Raw genomic sequence first — 20,248 nt, 5'->3', positions numbered from 1 at the left:
CCGAGATGTCTCGGTAGTCGATCTACAATTTGAAAATCTCCAAAGCTGGCCAGGCTGAAGAATTGGAATTTCACAAAAACTACAAATTCAAGCCCGTGTTTCAGACGCACCCAGCGTGGCATTTCTGGAACCAGCCCATCTTGAAAAAGCAGCTGTGCGGCAACCCGGCACCCAAAGCTTTGCCCGATACCCAACACCAAAACCTTTCTGGAGTTCTGTTCCATAAACTTCCCCATCAACTTTCCTTCATTCGATTTTGCACTCTCCGTTTTTCTCCCAAAACTTTTTTCATTTTTTTCAACTTTTGCCCACCACTCTTGCAGGCTTCTGGGTCCATTTTCTGGCTTTTTTTTTTCCTCGTTCGCTAATTTCGTGCGTCGCGTAGCAGGCACGACGCGTTCCTGCCGCCAGCGTGCGGGCCTGAGACGATGCTGTGGGAGGCCCTCAGAGGCTAAATGCCCACGCTAGAGACGCAGAAAAGCCGCCGAAAACTGCCGCCAAAACACCAGCCGCTTTTCACACTACTGGAGGCGAAAAAACCCAGACCTCCCGCCCACAAAATTACTAGAAACACCAGCACACCACCAAAGCCCGACCCCTGCCCACGCGCCCTGGCGCGCGAATCCATCTATTCTCAAACCTACTCTAGTCAAAACTGAACTACTCCTCTTACTCCCTAGTTTTGCTGATAAGCTCATCCTCGCCCCGTCATTATAGCATAGGTCTTTCAATCAGACCATCCACATACTTTTTGTTCTTTCTAGCATCCACCTAGAATGTCCGAGGAAGCTCTCTGGAACAACTCCTTCTACTCCCTGCTGGCCCATATCTCCCAGTCCAGTCTGGCCAACCACATCTCCACGCTACGCCGTTCTGTGGCTTTACCTCACCTGACGCTGTCGAATTCCATTGCCGCTGGAACTCTCGATGGAGCTGCTGAAAAGGACGTGTTGAACCAGAGAACATCCTTCATGAGCGCTTCGCCTTCCATGAAAGCCTTGGAGAGCATCATGAACGGAAAAGAGGCGCCCAAGGAGAACATTCCGGAATCCATTCAGGAAGAAGAGGAACCCTCGCCTGTGCCACCCGCCTCGGTGTTCGACAAGCCCGCCTTCAACGCAAACTACACTTACAGCGGTCTGCGGGTGCTGCTCCATAAACCTCCTCCAGACGCTTCCACGTCTACCTTCCACACGGCCAAATCCACAGAAAGCGTAGACGCGTCTCCCGAGCGCCACCGCCACTCCTCCTCCATCAGCACCATTGGTGAGTCCGGATACTCCATGGGAACGCCCAAGTTGGACCCTCCAGCGTCTTTCTACACCGTCAAGAGACCCACAAAAGACTTCCTGCCACAGCTTCTAACTGTGCTGGGTCCCCGCAAAAACCTGGAGCTGGATCAGGACACCACCGCTGTCGAGGAGCCCGACTACCTGACCTACCCAGCTCTCTCCGCCTCCACGGCTACCCTTCCACAGACAAAAGACTTGCCCCAGCCTCCACCGGAACAAAAAACAGCTCCAGCGCTGCCGGTTCCTCCCGTGAAATCGCTTCTCCCTGCCGAGCCCGAGGCGCTCCAGCCGCCCTTCCAGCTCGCGGCTCAACCCGCCCAAACACCCGCAAAACCCAAAACATCGGCCACAGCCACAGGACTGCCCAGACCATCGCCAAAGAAGCTGGTTAGTGCAAACGCTGTGTCCAAGTTACTGTCCTCGGCGTTCGGTACCCCCAAGTCATCCATGTCCCTCCACAATGACCTCAAGAGTGAAAGGTCTAATCGCCCCACCCAGCCGTCTTCCAGATCGCCTATCCGTAGCAGCACGATGGGAGACATCCACGCTGCTGCTGAGCGCAAGCCCGAGCCGGCCTCCAAGCGCTTTAGTTTCCGTGGACTCTTCAAGAAAAAGAGTTCCGATCTGCCCAGCAAACCAGCTAAGCTCAAGGCGAAATCCTTCTCGACCCCATCCTTCTCTGCGCTACGCGAAGTAAAAGAGCCCAAAGAACCAAAGGAGCCAAAGGCGAAGAAGGTGAAGGAACCAAAGGACAAGACTAAAGAGCATAAAGAGAAGACAAAAGAGCAAAAGGAGCCCACCAAGACTAAGAGGAAAGACAAGGAGAAGAATTTGTTTGCAGGTTTCAAGAGAAAGAAGAGCGACGGCAACATCGTATCTCTTGCCGAACCCGAGCCTAAACCATCAAAGACGCCTCAGACGCCAACTACTCCAGGATCCTTCGCTGAGGTTGATACTCCGGCAACAAACACTTTGGAGCCTGAGAATGATAGAAAGCCTGCGAACGGTAATACAATTCGTGAAGTCGACGACTCTGACTATAATTTCGAGTACTCCAAAAATGGTGTGGAGGACGATTCAGCCAATATCGCTGCTGACCCACCTCAAAGACACGCTCACGAGAACTTTGGTGAAGAATTGGGTCTTGAGCCTACAGACAATCTCAGGCTACCCGAGTACAAATCCGATGCCTCGTTTGGCCTGCCTTTGCTCAAGTACAGATTCAATGAGACTCCAGGATCGAAGCCCCCACAGTCAAACCGCCTGAGTCTTAATCCGCCTCGCAGTGACCAACTTCTTGGTGAAGCGTTGTTCCCCAAGCTGTTGAACCCACACGAGATCGAAAGCATTGTTTCTCTCGAGAGATCCAGGTCCATGCGTTCCATCAAGTCCAATGGCAAGAGAAGCTCTTACATCAACTACAATGGTTCTGACGAAAATGTCATCGTGTACAGCGGTGAGGCAGGTCAGAGCAGTCCCAGATCAATGAAGAGAGCCGGAAGTATTTTGAAGAATTCGCTGTCTATGAGCAGCTTGAATGGCGTTGTGCATCTGATCGACCAAGCAGTGGCCGACAAATTGCCGAGCCCCGTGGAAGCACACGAAACTGAGGAGTTGGAAAATCCCGGATTGGGCCTTCTCCCCACCCTCGACTTTCAGAGCTTCAACCAGGACAATTTTGCTGAGGGGTTCATGAACAACGACTCCGAGAATTTGCAAGATTTTATCGAGTTTTCTGACTTCATTGATGTCGACAATCTTGAGTTTCCCTCTTCCCCGGTACAAGTCCTGTCGCCGCCACGCGAGCCATCGCTTCCTTCCGTGGTTGATCTGGGCGAGTTTACTTTTGGATCTGACTTGCAGGATCAAAATAAGCAAGAGAGTGCGCCACAAGGAGACAAAAATATCCAAAGTGTCATCAGCGAGCCTAATGAGGAAACGATTGTGACCCCCGCGGAACCCATCGCATCAAAAGAAAATGGATCCGTGAATGAGCCAGACGAGGAAAAGCCTATTCAGGAAACGCAGCAGCAGCTCGAGGATGTCTCGGCTAAGAATTCGCCCAAGCCCCAGGACGAGACGCAAGACAGCGAGCCCAGTCTAATGATCGTAGACGGTCCGTGCGAAAATCCGACGAGCGTCAAACTGACGCCCAAATTAGGTACCGCCGATGACGCGATTACGAAGCTGCCGATTTTAGGAACAGCCTACCAAATGGCCATGAATGAAGCGGTGGCCCGGGAGCTGCCAAGTAATGTTGCCAGGCCCATCTCCATGTCGTTTAAGGGCTTCAAAGGACCCGCGATAAGCAAACAGGCAATTGCCAAGACTGGCTCACACCAGCTGCTAAATATGTACGATTCCTCAAACGAGTCGTCTGCAGTGGGGCAAGGCTTTGGCCTGTCTGATGACGAATCCGACGAGGATATATATTCGTCCGAGGACGACCTGGAAAACGACATTGGCCACGGTTTTTCAGTGAAGAAACCAGCGCAGGCGCCGGGTCTTAAATCTACAGGGAACGCTGCCAATAGAGGAGTGCCCTCACCCAAGATGATGGGGCTCCAACCGCCCACCGGGCCTTTTTACCATGACCGCATTCCATCGCTTTCGGACCAGAGCGCTGCCTCGAGCCCTCGCTCCTTGACGTCCTTTATTTCCAGAATCAAAAAACTGCCCATGGCATCGCCCAAGGTTGCATACAAACCAGGCGGTGTCCGTTTCTCCTCGAGAATTATACTTTACGATACCTACAACGGGGAGGAATACGATCGCCACCCCGACATTGCCACTTGCAACCAGTTGACGCCCTTGTTGGCGCAGCAGATCCGTGAGGAACTCAACGAGATCAAGAGCGAGATGGAGGTCCACCAGGACTCCCAGTGCTACACGCATTTCTTCTAAGCATAAATTGATTTTTTACTTGCGCTGAACGTCCTTGTTCTCGAGCTGCGTCGAAAAGTCCTTGTGGGCGCTTTTGAAGATGGTGTCCAAAGTGCCGTTATCGTTGGGATCGACTCGTGCCACCACCTGATCGGGCTTCTGCATGTCCACAATGACAAAGCCGCCGTCTCTTCTGTCGACACATGTCGTGCCTGCCCAAGGGGCGTTGTCGTATTCCTTGAGGGTCACCACTGGGGCCTTGCCGTCGACGTATTCGGGATAAGACATGTTGATGCTAGATGAGCAGCAAGTGCAGGAGAGGATGAGTTGGTCAGACTGCCCCATCCGGACACCATCTGGGCGTGTTACTTCATAGTTTCGGCATTTGATCTATAATTGCATTTGTTTCCGTCGAGAAGCTTGGCGTATGGCTGGGTTTGCGTAGCACCAGCTTGCGCTCATTATATACGAATTTACGTTTAAGCAGGGATACGTCAGTAGGTAGGAGCTGACCCATCTGGGGTGGAGTTTGCTTGTATTGTTTAAGGTCTAATGTGACGAAATAGCTTTGTTTAGGACATGGGGCCAGCATTAGTTGAATGACCATTGTCTCGGTGAGCCCTCGTATGACTCCATGGGTCAAAAGCGCATGCTTGCTCAATTCGAAAAGCATAATGGAATCAAGATCAGGAACAAAATAGCCTTCTTCTGAAAAAATTGTGGTTTCTGGCTACTGGTCACTTTTTGTACTCGCTTGTCTGTCCTTTTGGGTAATAGCCAAACATTGAGCAGCATCATTGTCCGTATGTGCCTAGTGAGGATAAGTCGGATGTTGGATGTTTGTCTAAACGGGTAAAAAGGCTAGGCTAGTTTAAAAACGGCTCTCTGGGCACCTAGACGAAGAATGGTTGTTGGTTGTAGCCATTCGACGAGAGCATTCATGCAAGAGGTTGGCTTCTGAGAGAAGCATTGAATGCGGTGTTTTGTAAACTTCTGTGACGACGAAGAAGCGGTTCCACTTTTGGATAAACGGTGAAATGTCGTCTAATAGGTCTCACGAAACATCAACAAACAAACTGTCAAGCGATTGGCTGGGTGCAATTGGTTGGGAGTGGATTTGAAGATTTAGCAAATCTGGATGATATCATAATTTCGTGGGTTTCACGAGTCTCGTTGATGCCATACAGCCAATACACATGCGTTTGCAGCCACCAGCCGATGAAGACAACTACATGGGCTCCTCTAAAAACAAATAAATACCGATTACTTCTTACCGAGGTAAAATTGAACATATGCTTCCCTTCTTCATTTAATTCAAGTCTCCAGAACTCTGTAACACCGCCTCGCTTTCCTCCTTGCCCAGATAAGCTGCGGATCAGTCGTATAGCTGCACCCGTCACTCGAGCACAGCCCCGAGTCAAAACAAAAGATATAAAAGCAGCGGAATCCCAAAATTCTATTTCATCCTTCAACTCAATTTAAACATCAATTTCTAAGCAAATATCTCCTCCTCCCCACCCATCAACTCCATCAATGCTGGGTGCGAAAAGCTCATCGCAACTACATGAGCCAAACAGAAATGGACACAGCGGTGCCGGGCCAGTACCTCATGGCGGCCAGTAAGGAGGAGAATGGCGTGCAGCAGCGGTATTTTCCTGGAAAAGGAGCCGTGGTGACAAAAGTTGATGTTGAAGGAGGCCAGGCTGAGATCATTCTGGCGACGGTGCTAGGACGTGTGGTGGTTCAGCAACTCCAGCTGGAGGAGAAGAACCAGGACTTTTTGGTTTCCGTGATTCCCAAAACGGACTACTCCGAGTTCAAGCAAGTCGCTGCAGACGCCCAGGCGGCGGTCTCGGCCACTTCGACCAATTTGCCCCGAGAAGGCGATGTGGTTTTGGTCAAGGTCATCAGACTCAATCCCAAACAAGCAACATGCGAGATTTTGTGTGTTGAAGGCGCCGGCAATGTCTCGTCCGATCTGGGAATGGGCTCCACAGGCACGTCGGCCCAGTTTTCCGTCCCCATGGGTGGAGGTTCTCAGCTTCTTTCGTCCTATGGAGCTGTGGCTTCTTTCCAAGGCAGTCTGGCGGGTGCCCAGCCTGTGGACGTTGGCGAGGCCTTCAGAGGAATTATCAGAACCCAGGATGTGAGGTCTACGGAGAGAGATAAGGTGAAGATTGTGGAGTGCTTCAAACCAGGCGATGTGGTTCGTGCGCTGGTGCTTTCGCTAGGCGACGGCTCCAACTACTATTTGACCACGGCACGCAACGACTTGGGTGTGGTTTTTGCCAAGAGCGAAGGCGGTGCTGGTGAGCAGATGTTGGCTATAGACTGGGAGACGATGGTGTGTGAGCGTACTGGAGTGACGGAGAAGAGGAAGTGTGCCAAGCTCTTTTCGTAGGTGGACTCCAAAAAGCCGTTTGGTGGGTGTTGCCCACCCCAAGGATCTTGGAATCCATGACGATGATCCAAGGTGTAGATCTATAAGGATCTATAAGGATTTATAAGGATCTATATGGATCAACATGGATCTCAGGGAGGATGACGACCCGAAGTGGCTTTAATTGAAGTTTTTGGATCCACAATAATTCTGATTCTGACGGATCGACCTCATTGATGCTCCACAGGACGACCTGGTTGACCCTGATCTCATATTCATACTCATGCTTCATCCGCCTCACCTGCTCATTGCATTTCACTAAGACGCAAAGCGTCTAAAGTTGAACGTCCATCATCGCGGCAAGAGTATGTTGCCAGGTGCCCACTCGCTACCACTGAAAATGAATATTTGAAGTATATACAAAAGTGTCGGACGCCTGGCTCTATCGAACAACCAAAGCGTGACAAAATCCAAAAGCGAATGAACCAAAATCTTGCTGATTCTCTCAGCCGTACCGCGAGGCGCCGCCTGGCTGCCTCAATTCCCCATTTAATCTAGCGTGTGTCTAGAAAGTCTATAACGTTTTTTGGGTTGGTTTACGCAACGCCTGGCGGGTACTTCAACTCCTCGTGGTCGCCTCTCAAGTCGTACTCAGACAAGCCCACCTTGGAGCCGAACGTTTCGAACCGCTTGACGTACTTGCGCTTCTTCTCCTCGGCAATGCTGATCATTTGAGGCCAGTACTTCTCCTGCTCGTACTCGAAGTTGACCTTGCCGCCGAAGTCCTTGTCTAACTGCAGCTTAGGCACGTAATCTGGGAAAGGCTGGTCGAACACCAACTTCTCTCGCGTGAGTGGGTCGATGAAAGGGTGGATGATCTTCAAGAACGTCCATCCGAGCCATGGGATATTCGTCAAGAGGGCCTTGCCGAGACGCTCTGGGTAGTGTGTCTGCAAGATGTTCAACACCTGTCTTCCTGTGCTGACTGGTGGGATTTTGCCGTTCTGCGTACCCACAGGAGAGGCCTTGAAGTCAATCAACAAAGCAAGGGAGTCCTGGCCGGGAGGCATGTAATCGATCACCTTCTCAAGCATGTACACGACGTGCTGGACCTGTCTTTGAGACGTTTTGGTGTTCTGGCGACCAGGCTTCAAGTAGAGACAGGGTCTGGCGTCGTTATCGTACCCCAAGATCACCTCCTTGCCTGTTTCGTTCTCAGGGGCAACAAGGGTGCCGTTGACCTCGTTTTCCAGGTCAAAGTTGCCGGAAATGCCAAATTCACGTCTCCAGGCAAGCGTGCCTTCGATTCTGGAGATGGCGTCCTCCACCTTCCACTTAGTCGCCCTCAAGTACCGCAAGAAACACTCTCTGGTCAACCAGGACTTCTCGTCTTCCGTCAAAGGCTTATAGTGAGCCTTGTCCTTGTGCTTGTGTGACTCCTCCGAGTCGGCAACAGTGAAGCCCTCCTTAGCAAAGTGCTGGTACACCTTGGTGAACTTCTCCTTCTGGTCAGAAGTGAGATTCAGCTCGCCAGGCACCTTGGACTCGTCTGTGGGCTCCGTGAAGGGCACGTGAGTGACGTCCTTGTTGACATCCTGAGGCTCCTTGTCCTTTTTGTCTTTTTTGAAAAGCATTGTGGAGTGTTGATGTTTGGACTTTTTTCCCCTGCTTCTACGGTACATCGCGGAACATTTGCGTTCCGGTCGCGCATCCGCGGCTTACTTCACGTTATCCCGAACCGAAGCCTCATTCTGAAGGAGATGGCCCAGATAAGCTTTGGGAACAGCAGATCCTGGAATTTTTTTGAAATTTTTGAAAAGTTTAGAAACGGATTTAGGCGTGGGCTGATAATTTGCTTTTTTTGTACTTTTTCACGGTTCAATGGTGGAGAGGTTCACACGATAAGAGAGTGCCAAGCGCTGCGGATTTAGAGCTACATGATACTTGGCTGGTGGCGGCTGGAGGTTAATCCGGCGCTTAAAGCCGAGGGAGTCCAGCCAATATTTTATTTTTTTAGTAGTGTGATTTGGATTACGTTAGTGTGGACCCTTCAGGGGGGTATGTCCGAGTCCGCACATGGGCCCATTAAATAGCAAAAGGGTTAGGTTTGCATCGGACGTAGCAGCATTGAGTAGAGTTTTCACAGCAATCAAGAAAAGTGAGTTTCGGGAAATGATCGGGAAAAATAAGTGGATCTGGAATTGTGAAAAAAGAAAGCTCCGATACGGGGAATCGAACCCCGATCTGCTCGGTGAGAGCGAACTGTGCTAGCCATTACACCATATCGGATTGTTATAGTTCGAAAATGCGCAGGACAATATTGTCGGGGCAGTACTGCCTTGGTCACGTGCCGCAAATCACATGACTGGGTTTTGAGGTGCTAAGGTGTAAATTATAACCGACGAAACCCCAATTGGAACTTTAAAGGAAATAGTAGGACACATGGTATAGCCTAGGCTTTCTTCCTAGGGAATTGCGCATTTACGATTTGCGAGTTACGGTATCTACGAAATTGAGAACTTCGAGTTACGAAAAGAGCCCCAAAGCGCACTATAAAAAGGCGTGTTTCTTCCCAAGTGTGAAACAAGGTTAGCGGTTAGCTTATCAAAAATACATAAGTATAGGTTTGAGACCAACAGCTGAAAGAGATCCCCCAGACGAACCGTATCACAGTATAGCCTAGGCATTCTTTTTCAGCGTCCTTGAACTTAATAACACCTCGTGCATCTACGACCAACCGCCATAAAAGATCCCTCGAATAGCCATCACATTTTATACCGCAGAAAATGAGTTCTAAAAAGAGAGACCCATGATTAGCGAGTTGGCCACCCATATCACCCCCTACAGAGGCGACCGCATCCCCAAGTGCATCAGAAATTATATATGGGAGTGCCAGGACCGTTTCGGTGGAAACCCCGAAGATGATAGACTCCTTGTCCAGATGCTGCTTCGGGACGAAGCCAGAGAATGGCTTGAGGATTGCAGGCAGAAACCGGAATGGACGCAGTTATCCGGGCAAGAAGTACTCGACCCCTCAAGAAAGCATTCTACCCGCCAAACTACGCACAATATGCGATTCGTGCCATGTCGAGGTTGAATCGTGGATCCAACTCCCTCGCGGTCTATCTCAGTCAATTCAATGAGTTAAAGATAGTCATTCTCGAAGGAGCTGTGACCGAAGACATACTTTGCTACTATCTCACCAAGGGCTGCGGTGAGCCTTATGCTACAGACCTCAGACGAGATGATATCTACACCTATACCGAGGTGCTTAAATACCTTCAGCGCCAAGCGAACACATTAACTCATCTCCCTGGATATAATATATCATCGTGAAGTCTCCCAAACGAGCCATTGAAAGGTGAAGGTGACTCAAAAGGGACAAAATCAGTAGAGGTGGCGATTTAGCCATTTGTCTTGAGGTGCTTTGGTCCGGGTATTTTGTAACTGCGGGTATGGCAAATCGTTAGGGCCAACTTAAGGGCAATCCACGTTGGCAACGATATACATGTTTTCAGGCCAATAGTGCTCTTTTTAGCTGCATCATGAATCCAGGTTCCAGCGTAACCTCAAATGACGTCTCCCATATTTAGAGTAGCTAAGTGAAATTTGTTGGTTTCAGGTGAGTGTCTCTGCCTCTAGGCCGCAGTGAATCTTCCAATTAAAAACACCAAAATAACCAAAATGAACGTGCTGGGCAGGTCTAAAAGCTCTTGATTGTAGCTGTCTTATTATTCAGCAAACAGGGATCCAATGGTACTGTTCTACGTGTGCTAGATATCGCATGTATGCTTCAGAGTCTCGTGTCTAGTACATAGGGAATAGTCTGCCATTACAAAAGGCCTTATTTTGCTATTATTCTCTAATTCTGCGTTTTTCAAAGATGGCTTTTTGTCTAAGAGCAGCCACATCATGTCATCTGGTCTTCCCTATAGCTCATTCCACCCATGGCTGGGAAACCAAAGAATACCTCCACAATTCGTAAACTTGACATCCCTATTCCCCGCTTAATTAATATGGCATGCTATCTGATTGAGTTTACTATCATCAAAACATCCAGACCTCATTTGGCTGAAGTATCTCGGCTGCATGTCTCCCTTGGAGCCTTGTTTGCTGTAGTGGCCATCCAATTGGCTCCCACCACTTCGCTCTCTCCCATGAATCCAGAATCCCAGCACTCCACCAAAAACACCCACTTCCATAACTCAACCAAAATTTCAAAACATCAGTGTATATATCCACCTCCACCCCACCCATCTCATCTACAACTCTACACAGTGCGCATCGATAACGACTCTTCTCCACTACATTCGCCATGGTGCCACTGCTCAAAGCAATAGCGCTTCTGGCGTGTGTTCAGCTGGCAGCCAGAATCGCCGATGTCGGCTTGACGCCGTACTCCTTGATCAGACCGGTTCTCAAGCGCATGAACCTGAAGCAACTAGCCCTTGTGGAAGAGAACCTGCCCACGGTAACACCCGAGTCCGACGAAGTCTGGGGGCTTCTTATAGAAAAGGATTTTCCTGACCGTCCAGTGCCAGGCGCCAGGCAGGACTTGGTGGTTGGCGAGACGGAAATGCCCAATAAGGCGTTGTACCAGCGGTACATGGAAGAGAGAGACCAGTTCAGAGCCACCCTGACCCAGAGACTACGAAAGATGACCGAAAAGCTCCAGAAGGAGAAGCTGAAAAACTCCATCACGCCCATCCCCAGCATCATCAGAAACACGCCCATACGACGGAACTACCGTACAAGTCAGGTCCGCAACTACAACACAGATCCCAAGTTTTCTAGCAAAACGATCATGGGCAAGGCCATGCGGGACATGCAGCAGCGGAAATTGATGTTTGGGCCGAACAAGAGGCCTGTTTTTGATATGTACTCGGAGTTTAAGGGTCCTCGAGCGCCGAAACCTCAGAAACCACCGCAATTGCCTCGTCTGAGGCTGCTTCATCAGCCGCAAGAGGCACCACGGGCTGGTTCGCCGAAAAATCCGGATATTCAAAAGCTGCCGCCGCCTCCACAGGATCAGGTTTCTCCTCGAAAGCGGCCTGCTCCTGGTATCTTTGTGCCTAAGAAAAAGATGCCTCCTAGAATGCCACGAATTCCGCCAGAGAGGAAACCAAAGCAGAATGTCAAACCTGAGGCGCCTCCAATCAAGAAGACCGATAAGGTTCGCCTGTCGATCTTCCACTAGCATACACAGACCGGGTCTGTATTTACATTAATCTATTCACTGCTTTCTGCGCTTGGCAGGAGCGGTATCATCGTCATTCTCCCTTTTCGTAGAGTCCACGGTTTTGGGAATAATCTCGTCAATAATAGCAGCAGCGCCTCTACCGCCCTGGTTCCCCAACATCACAGTCTGCTTGTTGGACTTGATTCTGAGTCTTCCTGCCATCAATGCCAACTCTGGGTTCTTCACGAAACCCTCTTTGCCACTTGACACCTTCAACCCTAGAGCCTCCATCAACGCCAAGATGTCGCTGTGGTTTCTCGCATGCAATGGTTCCAGAGCACCACTTGAAAACAAGAGCCCTCTATTTCTGCTGGCCCTGATAAGCTGTAGACAATTGGATATGAAGTTTTTGCGGCTTAAGTGGCCAGTGGTTCCAAGCACCATCGACAGCTCGTACTGAGCAGGTCCAGATATTAGGCCCAGGTAGCAGATCTCAAACTTCATGCCCTTTTCCAAAGCCTGGCCCACGGTTTTGTGTTTGATGAAAAACGGCAATCGTGTGCCCATCGGCAACGACACAATGTCTATATCGAGGTTGGCAGTGGTAAGCTGAAGAGCTTTTTCTGTCGTAGGCTGCACGGCGATGAGGTCAAAAGCATTAGAGGCATGGAGCTTCAGGATGCTCTGACACTTTGCGGGGTCTGTTATCACCAAAGTGATTCTTGAGAAAAGTCGAAGACCTTCATACTTTTGTGTTCTTTTTCGAAGTGTCTCGATGGGAATTGGATTAAGCTTGTCTGGGGTGTTGAACGGAAGCTTGGTGTTTTCTGGAACCACAAAGTTCACAGCGATGTAGCGGTACCCTAGCGAATACAACATGGCGACGACATTTAGAAAATTTGTCGTTTCGGCTGCCACCGGCGTGGCCCCGTACCCCACCGGCCAGGGTACATTTAAATCGTACATAATGGAGTAGTTGAGATCGCGATGCTCACTGTGTAGTAGGTGAAGAAGTGGGAGGTGGTCCAAGCGTCGGGGTTTTTATAAGTGGAGGCATAGCTCTTCGTTTAGGTGAAATACGACCTCTCCTGGAATTATGGCTTTTTTTGTTTTTGAGTTTGAAGAAAGAAGCAAATTGGTGTATGGTTATGGTTTCGAAGCCATTGCAGTTTTGCACTGTGAATGCAACGATTGGGTGGAGGTGAAAATAAGTGAAAACAACAATAAAGTTCTACAATAAACTTACAAGAAAGCAGTATATGATATCGAAAGAACACGCACTGAGGTCTCCCTACTATTTTTGACAATTGACTAAACTCCCTACCTGATGCTACTACACCAATGGTCACTATGACCCGGTGAACCCGACCACTCCCTAACAACTATCAAATAAATTGATACAGCAAAATAGTTCCCCACTTTTCAAATAGATTATAAATCATCGTTTCAATGATGCCTCGTACCTTGGGCTTCCTAGATCTTCACCTAGCCGTGCCGTTAGTAAGCGATTTTGCAACCAGTCATGCAGGCGAAGCTTCTAGGTTTGCCGCCGCCACCAGGCACCATGACTATAAATACCACAAGATCCGCCTTCAACTCCACCAGATTTCTAATCAAAACACACCTTTCACTTTTTTTCCACAGCCCAACCATCTCAGAGTTTCCCCACCATAGACCATCATTTCGCGCTATGACAGCCAAAGTGCACCAGAACAGCCTTTTCATGACCCAGGTCGAAATCAACAAGGAGGACCAGGGGGTCATGAACCTCGGCAAGCACTGCCACAAGTGCCAGCAGCTCGACTTCCTCCCGTTCCACTGCGAGTTTTGCAACCACGTCTACTGTTCCCAGCATAGATCGCTAGATCTCCACAACTGCGTTGGAAGACCAAGCACACCTACAAACGGACATAGTTACACGGGGCCAACGGCAGCTTCGCTCTTTCCGGATAAGGAAAAGAGACAGCAGGAGCTTGAGCTGCGACTCGAACAGCTGAAACTCGAACCGACTACGTTGGTGGAAAAGAAGAGTCTGGCCATCACCAAGCTTACGAAGTTCTTGCATCTTCAGAAACTCAGCCGAAAGAAGAAGCTTTTTGGCAGGTCTAAGCCGACAAACAAGGTTGTCGAGACTTCCAGCATCAAGAAGGTCGCCAAAGGTCCTGCTAATGTGACCCAGACCGACAGAGTGTACGTGTGGGTTCTCTACGTGAACCGTAACGAAGACGAGATAGAAAAGATTAATCCCGAGAAGGAGAGAAAGGGCGTTTGGGTTTCGAAGAACTGGACCATCGGCAGAGCATTGGACTCGATTGCCGACGGTGTGGGGATCATGAACCATAACAACAAAACGCTGGACAGCAGCGAGAGACTACAGTTATTTAAGGCTGTAGAGGATGCGCCTGTCACGCTACCGACAAGCAAGAAGGTTGCAGGAAGCTTCACCAACGGAGACACTGTTTACTTGGTCAAGGGAACGTTGTAAGTGGACAGACAGGAAAGAATGGTTCACAGAAAGGCGAGATATAGAATATAGAATGCTTGAAGTTAGCATTCGAACAAGCGTTTTGAACTGTAGAAAGAGACCGCTGTAGGTAATATGGTCTTCATGTCTGAGGGCGTACTTTTGTTGAACGAAGCGTTACAGCAGAGGAACACTCCATTAGTCAACACTTAGAGGCATCAGATAAATAGGCGCCACTTCCAATCGAATTTCCCAACAGGGGCTCGACATTTATATCAACATCACCTTGCTTCGTTGAACCAGAAATCTCATATCCCACCACAAGAAGTCATTTAGCACGTTTGTCGAATAGCCGGCTCCCTCGTTTGCTTCAAAACTTCTGACACAGCTGCTCCTAGTGATAATTGGCTTCTCCTGTGAAAGTCTAACTCACCGACCTGCGTTTCCAACGGTGCTCTTTCAACAGGCTTGTCACAGTGAAGAAGCATTTAATCGCCCAGCATTACCACAACTACGCCCAACTCGTTGTATTCATTGCTCCGAATACAAAAATAGTCATCCTCGAACCTTACGCCAACCCTACCATGTCCCCGCGAGATCACGTCAAACCCAAAGCCGTCTACTTTAAGCGGCTTGCAGCCAATGAGATACCCCGGTCAACCCCAAACTCTCCAGAATTCCAAAATTTCCCAGCACCCAAATTCAGCAGATGCTCGCCTGCCGATCCCAATTCAGGCCAACAAACAAAACCTAATATTCTTATCAATCCCCGTCGATCAATCCCTACCAATCAGGAAAGACACCAACAGACAGGGCCCAGCGTGCCGAGGAAAATCCTGGATGCGATAGACAAAAGCTTCTGTCGTCAATGCGATAGCTGGGCGAAGTTATTTTAGTCGCCTATCTCAGAAAAATCATTACCCACAGCTGGCCCATTGTGGTTCAGAGTATGCTCGCCCAATAGGGCCAGACAGGTCATGGAGGCCCATGATCCCGGGGAGGTGGATGCCTCGCGGAGGCGAGAATTATATAAATGTTGCTCGAATCGAAATTATTTTACTTTCTCGGTTTTTTTATTTTTTCTCGTTCCCTGTCGCCGCCTCATTCTCTGCTTCGTCTTCCCTACCCTGGCGTGGGCGGTGTGTACGAAAAACAACGTCCATTCTCAACGAAAAAACCACATCTCTGAACACAAACAGAGACCACCACGCAACAACCCCGCTGCCCACGGCGTCTAATGTCAAACCCCGCTGTGTTAGCTGCCGCTGCCGCCTCCCAACCTAATATGAGCGTCAACTCGAGTAATAACCTGGTGGTCGGTTTGCACTACAAGATAGGCAAGAAGATCGGAGAAGGCCTGTTTGGTGTGCTCTTTGAGGGCTCCAACATCATCAACGGCGTGGCCGTGGCGATCAAATTCGAGCCTAGAAAAACAGAGGCGCCCCAGCTTCGGGACGAATACAGAACCTACAAGCACTTGCAAGGATGTGAGGGTATCCCCAACGCCTACTACTTTGGCCAGGAGGGCTTGCACCTGATTTTGGTCATTGACCTCTTGGGTCCTTCGTTGGAGGACTTGTTTGACTGGTGTGGCCGCCGCTTCAGCGTCAAAACCGTGGTGCAAGTGGCCATCCAGATGATAGACTTGATCGAGGAGGTGCACCGTCACGACCTCATCTACAGGGACATCAAGCCCGACAACTTCTTGATCGGGCGCCAGGGCTTTCCCGACGAAAACAAGGTCCACCTCATCGATTTTGGCATGGCCAAGCAGTACAGAGACCCAAGAACGAAGCTGCACATCCCCTACAGAGAAAAGAAGTCCTTGAGTGGTACCGCCCGTTACATGTCCATCAACACACACTTGGGCCGCGAGCAGCTGAGAAGAGACGATTTGGAGGCTCTCGGTCATGTGTTCTTCTACTTCTTGCGTGGCCAGTTGCCATGGCAAGGTTTGAAGGCCCCTACCAACAAACAGAAGTACGAGAAGATTGGCGACAAGAAAAGAACCACGGCTGCCACGCTCTTGTGCGATGGCTTGCCCGCCAGTTTGCCGAATACTTGGATGCGGTGCGTTCTTTGCCCTTCGAGGCTGATCCAGCCTATGAGGAATACAGAATGTTGTTACTCTCTGTGTTGGACGACTTGGGAACCCACTGCGACGGCAACTTCGACTGGATGAACCTTAATGGCGGCAAGGGCTGGGACGCTGCCATCAACAAAAAGCCAAATTTGCACGGATACGGCCACCCCAACCCACCTAACGAGAGGGATAGACGCCACCGTGATCAGCGTAGAAACAGAGCTCACCATGGCCAGACAACGGCTGGCCAGATCCCCGCCTCTGCTGCCAACAACAACTTGAACGGCGTCCAAGGCCAGCTGCAACAGATGTCGGCTGCTCAGACCCATCAACAGAAGTTGCAGCACCTCATCAACAGACCATTACCACCCATCAAGCAGGAGACGCCAGCTCGCCTGAACATGGCAGTTAACATGCAAGGCTCCGACGTGGTGAACGGTCAGGGCAACTTCAAAAACTCGCATCCCAACTACGCCAACGCCCAAAACGGCTACCAGTACGAGCAACAGCAGCACGTGTCTGAGGAGGAAAGCAAGGGCTTCTGGTCCAAGTTGTGCTGCCATTAAAAAGGACCCAAGTAATACGCGCCTAACACTTTCTGGCTGCGCCCTGGACTGGCGCTGCCGCTGGTACTGTGCTCCATGCTGGTTCCGTCCTATCTATGCATACAAATAAGTTCCACCATCCATATTCTTGCCTTTTTACTTCTTAATCTGACTTTCAATACGACTAATCTAGATCTTGTTACGGGGCTGTAGTTCAATTCCATGGTGAGAGTGATTTCGAGCTAAGGTTTCACCATACGGTTGAGATAGGACCACCGACAGACATTGTGCATTTCACGTTTGTGGCCAAAGTGAAGCAGACTCATTTTAATGTTTATTGAGCCAATATTATCATTCTACCATACTACTCCAGGATTTATTATTGACGAGCATACACTTGAATCCTATCACAGATCATCAGATCTCGAAATATCACCACCTACCCCACATCAGTCTGTTCAACCCCACCTGGTGAGCAAAATATCCGGAAAACGGAAAACCTCAAATCAATGTATAAACCAAAATATCATTTTCACCAACTTCACCCCAATCTCATAAAGTGGGGCAGTTGGGTATAAATACTGTGACTTCTCACGGTTCCGTCAGATTCCGCACTATCAACATGAGCCATCAACTGTCCGTGGAAGCCAACAAGAAGCATTTTGACAACAGCTATGACAATATCCCCGCCATAAGGGTGATGTCACAAGTATTTGCGCTGGAGATTGTCAATTTTGACGTTTCAGCGAAAAGAAAACCCTTTACTGATACAGAGGAGCCAATCGATGTGGACCAGGTTGTCAGTGACTTTCAGCAGCAGAAGCAGATCCTAGGCAATTTGCTCAAACCTGACTCGAAAGTTATTGACTTTGCTTGTGGCACGGGCCTTGTCGCAGAACGCTTAGTTCCCTTCATGCCAAAAGGTGAGTTTGTTGGTATAGACATCACAGAACTGATGCTCGAGAGTTTCGACACGAGAGCCTCTGCATTGCGCCAGAACTTTCCTGAACTCAAAATCAAGTCTATATGTGCCGATATTATGGACAATTTCGAGATGGGCTCTTTGGAAGGATTTGCTGATGTGCTCATTTGCACTCTCTCGTTCCACCACATCCACGCTTACGAAGCCGTGTCCGAGGAAATCAAAAAAATGGTCCGTCCCGGTGGCTGGATCTTGATCTACGATTTCTACAATGAGGATTTAGAGAACGAGGAGGTGGCTCAGGAGCTACAAGAACGAGGCATGGCTCGTCACGGCTTGACCTTGGACGAAATGACCGCATGTTTGCAGAAAGGGTGTGTCAATGTTAGCAGTGCTCGAGAATTCAGAGCAAATCTTTGGCTTGATGAACAATTTATCCACAGTCACTGCAAGACCGAGGTGAAACGAGAGATACACAAGGCGCCCCAGAAGGACGGTCTCTTCCGCGTCACTTCGAGTGTTGTGCTTGGACTTGCACAAAAGGCGTGAACTTTAAGAAAATGACCAAATACAAAGGGTTTTGATAACCCAATAAAAGTATTATCTGGAAGATTAGGGTGCTCTATTTACGAGGGCTAGTTGGAAGCGGCTCATCTCGTAAATCTGCATTTCTGCACTCCCTGCATCCACGGCATAAAAGGTGCCGATTCCCATATTTCACAACCATGTCTGCCTCCGTATTGAAGCATCCCTGGTGGATTGCCTTCTCTCTGCTTGGAAACTCGGCACGATACCTTGACGAGTGGCTCATTGTAGAGCTTTCCTACACTATCCGGCAGAAACCGGAATGGGAGCGGAAATATAAGGACCCGACCATATTGGCGAAATGGAAGCTGGAGTTTTTAGCCCTGAATCCGAAAACGAAACACCCAGAGGAGGTCTTTGATTATGCTGCTGAGGAATTGAAGTGGTACGAGGAGTTGCAGGCTCAGGTCGGCCGTGGATTCCAATTCGGTCCAGATGACAAAATCTTGTATTCAGATGGGGCTGTCTCAGAGAAAGACGAAAAGGATTTTGCGGACCTCGCTAGCAAATTCGAATATGCTATCATCGAAAAAGACTACCACCCTGGTCTGGACGACTTGGTGGTCGACTTGGTACATCCCTCCCTCTACCATTTGGTGTACAACAGGACGAAGATCCTCAATAATGGAAAGCTCGAGACTGCTCAATTTGAGGAGGCTATCAAGGCAGTGAAGAAGGGTGTTGCTGATTATGGAGTTTCCAAGAAGTTTCAATGGCTTCCGGCGCTCATGAAGTTGGATGATGAGAAGCAGTTCACGTTTGGTTCATACATCAACAACCTTCATCCATTGAAAAACGCCGAGCTTTATGGCTCCATTGCCAAAATCTTTAATCTGGCAGTTCCTGCGATTAACATGTCCCTCGCAAGATACCAATCCAAAGAGTACGTACGTATTCCTACCGCTGACTTTGGCGAATACTACACGGAAGGGTATGACAAATACGAGGAAAAACTTGAAGATCTCATAGATGAGGGTGCCGACGAAGAGGAGTTTGAAGCATGGGAAAAGGGTAAACGTGCTTACTACCGTGAGTTCAAGCCAAAGTACGACAATGCGCCGAAGACCAAGCCCTTTGAGCTTCGGGACCTTGAAAGCCTCAAAGTTATTGTGAAGTTGGCGAACATCGAGCTCACGCCCGAGAAGCCTGAGTACAAAGGTGGTTCCTGGCATGTTGAGGGAACCATCAATGAGGACATTGTGGCTACAGTGCTCTATTACTATGATATGGACAACATTGAGGAGTCCAGATTATCCTTCAAATACGCTTTTGAGGATCCTCATTATGATCAGGGTGACGAATGCTACTGCGAAGACTTTTACGGTATCAAGAATGAAGATAAGATGACCAGGGTGATTGGTAACGTGGTCGCTCAGAAGGGCAGAATCACTGTGTTCACTAACAGTTTCCAGCATCACGTTGATGCCTTCAAGTTGAAGGATGCCACGAAACCTGGCTACAGAAAGATATTGTGTTTCTTCTTGGTAGACCCATACAATACCGAGGTGAAGGCTACCGATGTTGTACCTTTCCAAAACGAAAAATGGGCCAATGACAGAGTGCTCATGGAGAAGTTCTTCCCTGGTATTGATGCAAAAGATTTAGCCACCATGACCGAGAAGGAGGCTAAAGACTATAGAGATGAGTTGATAGCGGAGAGAAAGGTGATAATTGAGGACGACGAAGACTACGAAAATGCTTACACTAGGACATTCTTCTTGTGTGAGCACTGAGGATGACGATAATCGGCAAGGTAGCTCCAGCACAGTGAAGTGGGTTGATAGCGAAAAGACAAATTCCAGTACTGTCGGTGTCATGCTATCTGTTATACTGATAGTCAGAAATTCGCCCCTTTTTTTTTTTTTTTTTTTCTTTTGTTATCTTATTTGTCTTCCTCACGTAGTCACCGATTTGC

At 49.2% G+C, this 20,248-nt stretch overlaps 9 protein-coding genes and 1 non-coding gene across 10 annotated transcripts; 7 read left to right on the top strand and 3 right to left on the bottom strand. All coding sequences in view use genetic code 12, as the record gives it.

Annotated features, from left to right (window-relative positions):
* Positions 1 to 776: 776 nt before the first annotated feature.
* BNI4 (Bni4p) lies at positions 777 to 4,196 on the top strand (the record flags this gene model as incomplete). Its single annotated transcript, XM_025482171.1, has 2 exons — positions 777 to 1,771; positions 1,802 to 4,196. 2 exons carry the CDS (start codon positions 777 to 779, stop codon positions 4,194 to 4,196), a joined length of 3,390 nt encoding a protein of 1,129 aa, XP_025336789.1.
* Positions 4,197 to 5,754: 1,558 nt separating this feature from the next.
* CXQ87_003704 (exosome non-catalytic core subunit) lies at positions 5,755 to 6,576 on the top strand (the record flags this gene model as incomplete). Its single annotated transcript, XM_025482170.1, has 1 exon — positions 5,755 to 6,576. The coding sequence occupies one exon, from the start codon at positions 5,755 to 5,757 to the stop codon at positions 6,574 to 6,576; it is 822 nt and encodes a 273-aa protein (XP_025336788.1).
* Positions 6,577 to 7,151: 575 nt separating this feature from the next.
* PDR16 (phosphatidylinositol transporter) lies at positions 7,152 to 8,189 on the bottom strand (the record flags this gene model as incomplete). Its single annotated transcript, XM_025482169.1, has 1 exon — positions 7,152 to 8,189. One exon carries the CDS (start codon positions 8,187 to 8,189, stop codon positions 7,152 to 7,154), a length of 1,038 nt encoding a protein of 345 aa, XP_025336787.1.
* A 583-nt stretch (positions 8,190 to 8,772) lies between these two features.
* CXQ87_003702 lies at positions 8,773 to 8,844 on the bottom strand. The gene has a single exon. It is a non-coding gene; the product is annotated as a tRNA-Glu (tRNA).
* Positions 8,845 to 10,870: 2,026 nt separating this feature from the next.
* Positions 10,871 to 11,752, top strand: ELA1 (elongin A; the record flags this gene model as incomplete). Its single annotated transcript, XM_025482168.1, has 1 exon — positions 10,871 to 11,752. The coding sequence occupies one exon, from the start codon at positions 10,871 to 10,873 to the stop codon at positions 11,750 to 11,752; it is 882 nt and encodes a 293-aa protein (XP_025336786.1).
* A 36-nt stretch (positions 11,753 to 11,788) lies between these two features.
* On the bottom strand, positions 11,789 to 12,613 carry RPP1 (RNA-binding RNA processing protein; the record flags this gene model as incomplete). Its single annotated transcript, XM_025482167.1, has 1 exon — positions 11,789 to 12,613. The coding sequence occupies one exon, from the start codon at positions 12,611 to 12,613 to the stop codon at positions 11,789 to 11,791; it is 825 nt and encodes a 274-aa protein (XP_025336785.1).
* Positions 12,614 to 13,457: 844 nt separating this feature from the next.
* CXQ87_003699 (uncharacterized protein) lies at positions 13,458 to 14,219 on the top strand (the record flags this gene model as incomplete). Its single annotated transcript, XM_025482166.1, has 1 exon — positions 13,458 to 14,219. The coding sequence occupies one exon, from the start codon at positions 13,458 to 13,460 to the stop codon at positions 14,217 to 14,219; it is 762 nt and encodes a 253-aa protein (XP_025336784.1).
* A 1,216-nt stretch (positions 14,220 to 15,435) lies between these two features.
* On the top strand, positions 15,436 to 16,847 carry YCK2 (serine/threonine protein kinase; the record flags this gene model as incomplete). Its single annotated transcript, XM_025482165.1, has 2 exons — positions 15,436 to 16,246; positions 16,300 to 16,847. 2 exons carry the CDS (start codon positions 15,436 to 15,438, stop codon positions 16,845 to 16,847), a joined length of 1,359 nt encoding a protein of 452 aa, XP_025336783.1.
* A 601-nt stretch (positions 16,848 to 17,448) lies between these two features.
* CXQ87_003697 (class I SAM-dependent methyltransferase) lies at positions 17,449 to 18,297 on the top strand (the record flags this gene model as incomplete). Its single annotated transcript, XM_025482164.1, has 1 exon — positions 17,449 to 18,297. The coding sequence occupies one exon, from the start codon at positions 17,449 to 17,451 to the stop codon at positions 18,295 to 18,297; it is 849 nt and encodes a 282-aa protein (XP_025336782.1).
* A 176-nt stretch (positions 18,298 to 18,473) lies between these two features.
* CXQ87_003696 (DUF4246 domain-containing protein) lies at positions 18,474 to 20,066 on the top strand (the record flags this gene model as incomplete). Its single annotated transcript, XM_025482163.1, has 1 exon — positions 18,474 to 20,066. One exon carries the CDS (start codon positions 18,474 to 18,476, stop codon positions 20,064 to 20,066), a length of 1,593 nt encoding a protein of 530 aa, XP_025336781.1.
* Between the last annotated feature and the right edge of the window lie 182 nt (positions 20,067 to 20,248).

The sequence above is a fragment of the Candidozyma duobushaemuli genome (assembly GCF_002926085.2).
Source record: "Candidozyma duobushaemuli strain B09383 chromosome Unknown D_B09383, whole genome shotgun sequence".
Lineage (NCBI taxonomy): Eukaryota > Fungi > Ascomycota > Pichiomycetes > Serinales > Metschnikowiaceae > Candidozyma > Candidozyma duobushaemuli.
Note: the sequence above shows the minus strand (reverse complement) of the source record. Positions and strands in the feature narration are given on the sequence as shown.